At 44.9% G+C, this 10,541-nt stretch overlaps 1 protein-coding gene across 1 annotated transcript; it reads right to left on the bottom strand.

Moving 5' to 3' along the window:
- Positions 1-573: 573 nt before the first annotated feature.
- itfg2 (integrin alpha FG-GAP repeat containing 2) lies at positions 574-9,683 on the bottom strand. The gene is made up of 12 exons (XM_077006804.1): positions 9,324-9,683; positions 8,946-9,041; positions 8,605-8,646; positions 8,053-8,227; positions 7,800-7,939; positions 6,197-6,345; positions 5,716-5,810; positions 5,564-5,617; positions 4,913-5,004; positions 4,445-4,562; positions 3,144-3,317; positions 574-732 (listed from the first exon to the last, which is right to left on the bottom strand). Exons 1-12 carry the CDS (start codon positions 9,417-9,419, stop codon positions 653-655), a joined length of 1,311 nt encoding a protein of 436 aa, XP_076862919.1. The 5' UTR covers positions 9,420-9,683; the 3' UTR covers positions 574-652.
- Between the last annotated feature and the right edge of the window lie 858 nt (positions 9,684-10,541).

Consider the following 10,541-nt stretch of genomic DNA (forward strand, 5'->3'; position numbering starts at 1 on the left):
CCTGCCTCTATTCGGGACTCAGACACAGTCTCAATGTTTAAAACTCGATTAAAGACTCATCTGTTTAGTTTGGCCTTTGATTAATCTGTTACATATTTACTACATCTCGTATCTTTTCTCCGAGGTTCACCTGGAGAGTAACATTGCAGTCGGAGCCTACAATACCAGCATCGCTGCTCCGACACGGAATGAAAGCCTGGCGTTCATCAACAGACATTTACAGTGACAATATCATAACCCAGAACTTTCATTTTTACCTTTACTTAGTCTGATTGTGTGATTTGTGTGTGACTTGTGTATTTGTCTGTATTTTGTGTAATCTGTGTGTTAACGGGCCGCCCAATGGAGGATGGGTTCCCTTTTGAGTCTTGGTTCTCCCGAGGTTTCTTCCTATTCCCCACTATCTTAGGGAGTTTTTCCTCGCCACTGTCGCCCTTGGCTTGCTCATTAGGGTTCTGGACCCGTAGTATTGTTAACCTTTTAAATCCTGTAAGGCGCTTTGTGACAACATGTGTTGTGAAAAGCGCTATACAAATAAACTTTGATTGATTGATTGATTGATCGACCAAGAGCAAAGCAGGACTGGGGCGTCTTTATTTGTGGGGTATTTACATGGAGCAGAAAGCCACAGGGAGTTAAACAGTGCGTGTGGTTATTCTGTCTGGTCGCCTCCTGAATCTCTGTACAGCAGATCTCCAATGAGCTTGCGAACCGCACCAGCGTCGGCGGGATCTGTCAAACAGAGACAGACACACGGATTATGCAAACACACACCAACAGACACAACAGATCAGCATTTCAGCTGCCATTTAAACCTCTCCGGCTGCATGTTTGGACAAGTGGAGGAATGTTTATTCGAGTTGAGTGTTGATTTTGTTTTGTCAGCCCGGCGTCTACTCCCCAACGGCTGAGGCTTTGAGGCTCGGAGGGCCAATAGCTGCTTTCTCCAATGGTGAAGTTGTAGAGGACCTCGACAGAAGGCAAGATACAGCCGAGAACGTTTCCGAGGTCTGAGCGATGAGTTGGACCGTCGCCTCTTTTGTGCGACAGTTAAGCTGGTCACCCGAGCTGTCCGCGTGAAGATTTGATAATGACTGGGTGGGAATGTGCCGTTGAGGCTTAAATAGGATTAAAGAGCAGCAGACACTTCTTAGAAGTTCATGCTCCACCACACTTACACCAGTGGATTTTGTGTTGTTACTTGGAATTCCAGGACTATGTTATTCCAAGATATTTGAAAGACGGCGATAATTTCTGCTTTTCCAAAATAATCCCACTGACACTACGCACTACAGGTGTGCTCACCCAGTGCCCCACACTGCTGCCTGCTGTGTCGGTGACCTATGAACCAGACATAGTCGGGCAGAGAGTGGAGACGGCCTAGCAGACTCTCGTTTGCAACATCTGTAGACTTGCCGACTCTAAAAGCAGCTGGAGGCCCAGACTTCAGGACGGGGCAGGTGCTTTTCTGCCATTCACTCTCCTGAAGGGCCCTTTTACACTCTTGTTGGCAGATTTTCAGTACTGGGGTGAAACAGGCAGGGTAGGTGTGTAGGGGTGAAAGAGGCAGGGTAGGTGTGTAGGGGTGAAAGAGGCAGGGTAGGTGTGTAGGGGTGAAAGAGGCAGGGTAGGTGTGGAGGGGTGAAAGAGGCAGGGTAGGTGTGGAGGGGTGAAACAGGCAGGGTAGGTGTGGAGGGGTGAAACAGGCAGGGTAGGTGTGGAGGGGTGAAACAGGCAGGGTAGGTGTGGAGGGGTGAAACAGGCAGGGTAGGTGTGGAGGGGTGAAACAGGCAGGGTAGGTGTGGAGGGGTGAAACAGGCAGGGTAGGTGTGGAGGGGTGAAACAGGCAGGGTAGGTGTGGAGGGGTGGCTGATGTGGGTGAAGTGTTAATGGCAACTAGGTGGGATATGGGGAACATGAAACACATCGACAATAAAGATGTGAAGAGAAATCAGGCCATGGACTTCATGAGATAAACCAGGGTTTAAGATGCGCTGATCGCCATCAGCCCTGAGAGAGCTGGTCTAATACCTTCACAGCACAATCACAGAACGTGAGGCTGTAATTAATGTAAATATTAACACGTAAACGTTGATGCTTGGAGCTATTCCTGTTACTTCCAGTGCACGTGATGGGGTCTGGCACACAGAGATACGAAAGGTCTCTCACTGTCTCCCCCAGAGACCCTCAGCATGAAGCTAAAGCTGCTGTGTGTGTGTGTGTGTGTGTGTGTGTATGTGTGTGTGTGTGATGGAGATGAAGCAGGCGGCAGGTCTGGTTCCACTCCTTATGGGTCATGGGGAGAGGAGGAACATACTAATAAATGTCAGTGGGGAAGCCCTCCAACTACCAACATCACACTCACCCACAATCTTACTCAACTGTTTTAATCTCTCTCACACACACACACACCCAGGTACCACCGGCTGCAGGCCACAGAACGCCCATTAAGAAAATGTACACATGCCAGGGAGCAGAGAGTAACTAGCTCTCCTCTGCCTCAGCCATGGCAGAGCCGCATATTAATAAAGGAGCTCATTGGGCTTCGTCTCAAATCGTGTTCGCACACTTGCGTAAGTGGTGAAGTGCAGAACACGAGGCAGCATGGCCCTCCTGCTGCAGAACACAACTCCTCAGTTCACACACCGCCCCCTTCACAGGTGGAGACCGTCTGGCACAAATTGAGGTGAAGGGGTTTTGCAATATGCTGGCACACAGAATCGATAATATATGATAAATTCACACTCGGCTCGGAGCTACAAACACCGGAACTGTTGGTAATCCATTAAAATGTCATTGTATGCTTCTTTAACGTTAAATACACATTAAAGAGACTGACTGGTTCACATTAAGGACCACGTTTTCTCTGCAATCTCTAAACTAACCTTTCCCAGAGAAACACATCACTGGCCTAACAACACCAGGCTCCCACATCCTGACGCGTCTCATCTCACATGTTTCCCCCCACGTGTCTCTCCTCACGGCCTCTATTGGCAGTGCGGCTCAGCACAAGGTTATTCATTTACTCAATTCACCAACACACTGATCTGCTCCACTAGCCCTCTATACCTAGACACGCAGTGCGTGTACATGAAAGAAAAACACACACACACACACACACACCCCAAGCCCTGTTTACTCACCGATTCCCAGCTTGTGAAGCAGGGTCGTGTACTCTGGCTTCTCCTCCAGGACCCTCTGAAGGCTGCTGGGCTCCATCCTCTCCAGCACCACCTGCCAGTAGATGTAGATCTTGTGGTTGAAGCTGAGGTAGACCAGGCAGGGGTTGTTCCTCCCGCCCTTACAGGCGTACTGCCCTGCAACACCGACGCACAGCACAGCTCATGAGGACGGGCGCTCACGACGCGAGGCATTGCCAAGGATCAGCCATAAACACTTACCACAGGTTACACAGAACTACATGGGCAGGACAGTGTGTTTTAGGTCACAACTCCCTAACCTTGATTTTATTGATACATAATGGCATCAAAGTTTAATAATTGTAGGATGAATACAAATATGTAATGAGATAGAAATGTCATTTGGTTTAACAAAATTGAATCTGAACGTTTGACTCCATTGAGTCTGTGGCGACTCGGTTCTGACTCTGTGGTCACTCGGTTCTGACCCGGTCTGGAGGAGTTCTGGGTAAAGGCTTTGTTTTAGGATGAACTCCTGACCTGTAGCACCGTGGAAACCATCGGCCTTTGTTAACTGAGATTTTATACACGTCAATATTGTCAATAATGCAATTCTGATTAACAAATGACTATACTTTAGCTGAGATGACAGACCTCCAGAACTTTCTTCAGCTGAAGTAAGGTGCACACAAACTCTATCCCAGCTACATTACTAATGCTATGCAAAGGCCTAAGTGACCAATTCATAACCCTCTCCATTTGGAGAGAGGGACTCTGCGTATTTGATTATTGAAATAAGCTAGAATTATTTCTGAGAAGCACAGAATCCTGTGGAGTTCTTCTTTTGTTGGTTACAGAGAGCAAGTCTGGACTTTAATGAGTGCAATGAAACCGTATGACTAGGTAATTTCAGCGTTATTGGCCTAGAATTACCAATGAGCATTAAAGCCACATACTGAGGACAGCCTGCCGTGGAAACGTGCTGATTTTACATCTAAGGTGGAGTTCCTGTTTATATTCTTGGTTCCTCTGTGAACAAAGACATTTATTGAACCCATAATAGAATAATTATTTAATCTCTCAGAGGTGCTTTCATCTTTGTGTAACAAAATACTTGAGTGATTGGATGAGAGAGAAAGAGACTGAGACTTTTTTATCTCCAAAAATAGAGATAAGGGACAAAGGAACACTTCTAGTTCCTATCCTGACATCTAGTGGTGACCCACAGGATCTCAACCACCGCACTACAATTTTCCCTTATGGTAAACAACCATAAAGCCATTGAGTGCCAGAGCAAAGCTTACCTGCACAGAAGGCGTTCACATTTTCATCAAACTGAAAGCGAACCACATTGCGGTTATGGTCAATGATGTAGGTCTGGCCGTCCCAGGCACAGGCAACGACCTCTTCTCTTCCGTCACCCTATACACACACCACATACACCCAGATTACTTCAGCGACCAAAATACATGCTTTTTGGTTTTGCCCTTTCAGTTTAAAAAATAAAATAGTACAGCTCTTCAAAAAAATACATCTATTTAGCTTTTCAATATTTTTAGGGTGCTGACAAAGTACATTTTGTTTTGAAATATACATGTGCACTGTAGTACAAAGAACTCGAGTGTACTGCGGTTTGCTGCATTTGTTCAGTCTGTTAAACTATGCAAAGCAGGAGCCTTTGATATTGGACAGCCTTCGCTCACTAATACAGGGATGGACTGTTAGCATAACCCTGTATGAACCTCCACAACACTCTGTGCTAGTCTGCTTACAGTGACATCCAGTTTCTGTAGAGCAAAGAGCTGATGATCCACCTGCACAGACCAAAGCAGCTGCTCAGAACTGTCCATTAGCTTCAGGGTACCTGCAACGACATTGATGCACATGACCTCGGTGAGAAAAACCCACACAACACCTCGACATTTAGCTTCCTTGTGCCACTCTTAACAGGCACACAGGCGGTGACCCCGGAAGTAAAAGGAGAGGGAGTGAAGGATGCGTTCTAGTTTGCCTCCTTCCACTGGATGACCCAATCTTATTGCTCGTGTGTAGTTATCAGAACATACTGTACTAGGATGTGTTCATTAGGGACATGTTGGTCACTATCCTGTGAAGAGCATTGAATACACAATTCTTTCACTGTTGTTAAGGTGAGATCAACTTCAAACATTAAAGCAGAGTCCATTCAATTATTCATTAGATATGATTGCTATAAATGTCTGTTTTTGGGGTGGGAGCAGAGTGGGCATGCAGTGAAGTGACAAAAAAAACAAACAAATGTTTAAATATTTGTAAACAAACAAACAAGCCCTCGTTGTGTTTTAATGTTGGTGTTCATATGCGAAATCGGATCAGCAGACTGGCGATGTGCATAATCGGGGACTTGCCAGGTGCTGGAGGAGTTCATGTTTACCGTGACTCACCGTCCAAGGTGCAGAGAGCAAATAATCCCCCGTTTGTGTCGTCGACCTTTGACCCTGCAGAATCGAGCAACATGTGCAAGAGCCCTTGTCAAATTCAACAGCGCCTCCCGTTAGATGTTAGTTCTGTAGAAGGACGCGTGCGTGTTCAGTACCCCTGCTCACGCTGCCTATCAGGTGGGTGGACACGTTCTTGTTGTGAATGCGGCCGGTGGTGAGGTGCAGGAGGACATCTCTGGAGGGCCCTTCTCTGAAGCAGGAACAGGGCACACTCATCACACACTGTGAAAAAACACGGCATCGAAAAACACACACCAAAGTCTCCACAACAAATTCCTGTCACGCCTGAAAAGTATCCATTAACACGGGTCCAAAGTGCCATCGTTATCTTAAGTCACTAACGAGGCCGTTACTGCTTCCTAATCAAGAAAACAGGCTTCAGATCCCCAAATGACTCGGCACCAGTCCCATATTTCCCCCGCTCTCACGATACATTTGATTATGGTTTATTTATCATGTCATATGTAAGGGCAGCAATTTGGGACTGTGGCCCTGACCCTTCAGGTAAATCATACAGAAATGTCAAATCACAGATCACAAGGAGTTGTGCCTGAAATGACATTTGGTGCATCTCACCCGGTAGACGCAGTTGAGATGTCCTCCCCATGTTCTGCAGCGTCCTCTTGTGTCCAAGAGCAGAGGAGGATAGCGTAGCCACAACCAGGCTGTGAGACCATTAGCTCAGGTAGGCCCTCTGGTCCTGGATTCACTGATAAACTGTCCACCTGGAGGGTGAAGCAAGAACAAACAGAAGCAGATTACAATTTCACTCCTGTACTAAGCTTAATTCTGATAACAGCATCCCCTCGAGTGTATACATTTATATTTTGCTGCCATATAAAATGAATATACATTATTGCCAAAGGTATTCTCTCACCAATCCAAATTATCGAAATCAGGTGTTCCAATCACTTCCATGACCGCAGGTGTATAAAATTAAGCACCTGGGCATGCAAACATTTGTGAAAGAATGGATCGCTCTCAGAAGCTCAGTGAATTCCATCGTGGAACTGTGATAGGAGGCCACCTGTGCAACAAATCCAGTCATGAAATCATTCCTAAATACTCCATAGACCACTGTCAGCTGTATTATAAGAAAATAGAAATGTTTGGGAATGACAGCAGCTCAGCCATGAAGTGGTAGGTCACGTAAACTGATGTAGTGGGGTCAGCAAATGCTGAAGCGCATAGTGCGAAGAGGTCGTCAACTTTCTGCAGAGTCAGTCACTACAGACATCCAAACTTCACATGGCCTTCAGATTAGCTCAAGAACAGTGTGCAGAGAGCTTCATGTAATGGGCTTCCATGGTCGAGCAGCTGCATCCAAACCATACATCACCAAGTGCAATGCAAAGTGTCAGATGCAGTGGTGTAAAGCACACCACCACTGGCCTCTAGATCAGTGGAGGCGCGTTCTCTGGAGTGACGAATCGCACTTCTCCATCTGGCAATCTGATGGATGAGTCTGGGTTTGGTGGTTGCCAGGAGAACGGTACTTGTCTGACTGCATTGTGCCAAGTGTAAAGTTTAGTGGAGGGGGGATTATGGTGTGGGGTTGTTTTTCCAGGAATTGGGCTTGGCCCCTGTGTACCAGTGCACAAAGCAAGGTCCATAAAGACATGGATGGCAGAGTCTGGTGTGGATGAACTTAACTGGCCTGCACAGAGTCCTGACCTCAACCCGATAGAACACCTTTGGGATAAATTAGAGCAGAGACTGAGAGCCAGGCCTTTTCATCCAACATCAGTATGTGACCTCACAAATGTGCTTCTGGAAGAATGGTCAAAATCCCCATAAACTCCTAAACCTTGAGGACAGCCTTCTCAGAAGAGTTGAAGCTGTTCTAGCTGCAAATGGTGGACCAACATCATATTGAACCCAATGGATTAGGAATGGCATGTCACTTATCATATGTGTATCAAGGAAGGTGAGCGAATATTTTTGGCAATATAGTGTAGATAAACATAAAATATAAAAAATGTGAAATTTTATATATATTTAAACATTTTTCCTCAAAGAGATCTATTCTTTTTTCCACCCATAACACAGCGGGGAGCCCTTTTCTCTGGAGGCCACATCTTTACTATACTATAATTAATGGGGTGGCAGCATTTCTTCAGCAGGTGAAAATCCATCTCGTCCGTTTCATTAGTAGGGAAGCGAGTTGCAGTCTCAGTACCTGTCCCTCCAGGAGCCATTTCTTCAGCAAGACCAGCTGACCTCCACTCAGGTCACTGAGATCAGGTGGCTCCTCCCAGCGAAACGCTCTCACCACACGGTCAGTGTAGCCCACCACGAGTTCACTCCGACCATCGCCATCTACCAGCCCAGCCACACACACACACACACACACACACACACACAGCTAACTCAACAAACCACACATCCATCTGGATTGAAGTCATTTAGTGATTTAGTGAAACTCTACTCACCAATATCACTGATAAGCATGACCTTGGTGTTGGCAGGGATGTGTTGGGTAAAGCAAGGCCTCTGCTCATCCCAGAACAGCACCTCTGACTGGCTGGAGGACTCTGCTTTGGCCACAGCAGCAGAAATGTCGAACAGGTGGAGCCAACCTTCTGCTCCTACCGCAACCACAAGGTTCTACCACATAAAGGCACCAGTCAACAAGTACTAAGTCCGAGAGAAAGTGCATTTTAAATTTTTTTGTTTGCTTTTATTTTTACATTTTGGGACATGTATCCAGATCGACTTAGAAAGTGCTTTGCCATCTGTTCACAGAATGAATCCTAGACAGTAAGGTAGACAAATCAGAATTCAAGATACCCTTGAACCAGACTACTACTAAACTACTGGAATCAACTGCAAATAAACACAGGCTCAAAACTTAAAACAACAGGAATTAAAAAAAAACTATACCTATACCAATGAACATAGACAAACATACATACAATGTAAAGGGTGAGTGTTGGTACTCATTTAAGATAGTAAAAGTTATTTTAATAAACTATTTAACTCACTTTGCCTTTGTTGCAGAGGTCTCCTACTCCCACACAAGTTAACTAGAAACAAACCAGTTTTAAAATGTTGTAAGCATTATTTAATCTAGAGGTCACACATTTTGTGAAATCACACTTATTCATTGTAGACAAGTAAACGTATTGTTAAACATTGTTAAGAGTTGTTAAACATTCCATTTTTTGCACTGTGCACAGGAAAACAAGACATACCATCCCCATACATACATACACACACATACCATCCCCATACATACACACACATACCATCCCCACACCCACACACACATACCATCCCCACCCACACACACACACCATCCCCATCCATACATGCATACACATACCATCCCCACACATGATCTGGTCATCCAGGGTTTGGACTCGTCGTTCTTATAGATGTACAGCTTTCCACTCGTGTCACCAACCACAAGTTCATTCAGCTACAAAAAAATTTAAATTATGTGTGCATGTATCATTAAAAATGTAAATGATGTGTACATGCATCATTAAATTGTCCTCGTCAACGCACTGACCATCAAATCAAATAATTTGTCATATCTGGAATAAGGAGCATAATAAATCTGCGCTCTGCATCTGCGTTGCTGTGTTCAGGTGTGCTGAGATGGGAGGTGAGTTTGCAGAAACAGAGACAACAAACTCTCAAAGACTCACGGCCTGCCTCCCTTACGTGCACACCTATGACAACTAGTACACCAACTTACCGAGTCGTTATCAGCATCTCCGAGGCAAATGGCGTGTGGGAACACCGTGCCCGTGAAGTCCAGGCTCACGCGCTGCACGAAGCTGAGCGAGCGCATGCTGCTGCCACTCACCGGGCGCGAGCGGAGCTGGGCGGCTGCCGGATGCGGAACTTCTACATTGGAAAAGCTAATGGCTACTGACACATAATTCTTCGGTTAAATAGTTAACTACAAAAGGCGAAAAGCATATGACATATTCTAGCATCAATTTAAACGTTTATACATAAGTAGTACAGGACATTTGGCAATGCAACAACCCGCTAACTAGAGACAAGCGAGAGATAAGTGCAAGCAGTGTGAACACAGCTACGATGTCGTTTTATTGGAAACCTCATCTTTTTCAAAATAAAGGCCCATACGTCATGCAATAAAACTTACAATTACAAAAACGCACAAACATAATATTAAGAATTTGTTACACATCCATTTTCAACTTAAAAACTAATGAAATGTTTAAGTAAATAAACGCAGAGGATCTGTGTGCTGATTTAACCATACGAAGATCTACATGAAAGCATGATATTCTGCGGTTCACAAACCACCTCCGGGTGGCAGTATATACCCATTTAAATGTAATTAATGTAAGTCTGAGGAGTGCTGCATTACGAATTACTAAAGTAAACTTACCCCAATAACCCAATAATAAATAAGAATAACGCATGAAAATCTTTTTTTTTTCATCCACACATTGTGTGCTTTGGGAAATCGCTTGCTGTATATGAGCCATGAGCCAGGAAAAAAAAGAACACACACACACACACACACACACACACACACACACACACACACACACACACACACACACACACACACACACACACACAATGCATGACATGAGTCGCCATAGAAACCGCACTTTAAATGATTGTGTACGCAAGTAGTGCATCTATGAAAAAAAATGAATAGCGACGGCTAATGCAGCTGAGTGGAGAAAACTATAACACTATATAAAATTATAATACTGTAGAAAACTATAACACTATATAAAATTATAATACTGTAGAAAACTATTCCTAGAAAAGCTGTAGCACCTTGTCCCAGATGGAAAAGTGACAATAAACTGTATAGCTTGTACAGAAAATGACAGTATGGTAGCACTGAGGGGTTTGTGCAAATGTCTGCACATATTTGCATGTGTGTACATAAGAAGCGCAGTGCAACATGCATGCAAGCTGCTGT

Source organism: Brachyhypopomus gauderio, chromosome 5, assembly GCF_052324685.1.
Source record: "Brachyhypopomus gauderio isolate BG-103 chromosome 5, BGAUD_0.2, whole genome shotgun sequence".
NCBI lineage: Eukaryota > Metazoa > Chordata > Actinopteri > Gymnotiformes > Hypopomidae > Brachyhypopomus > Brachyhypopomus gauderio.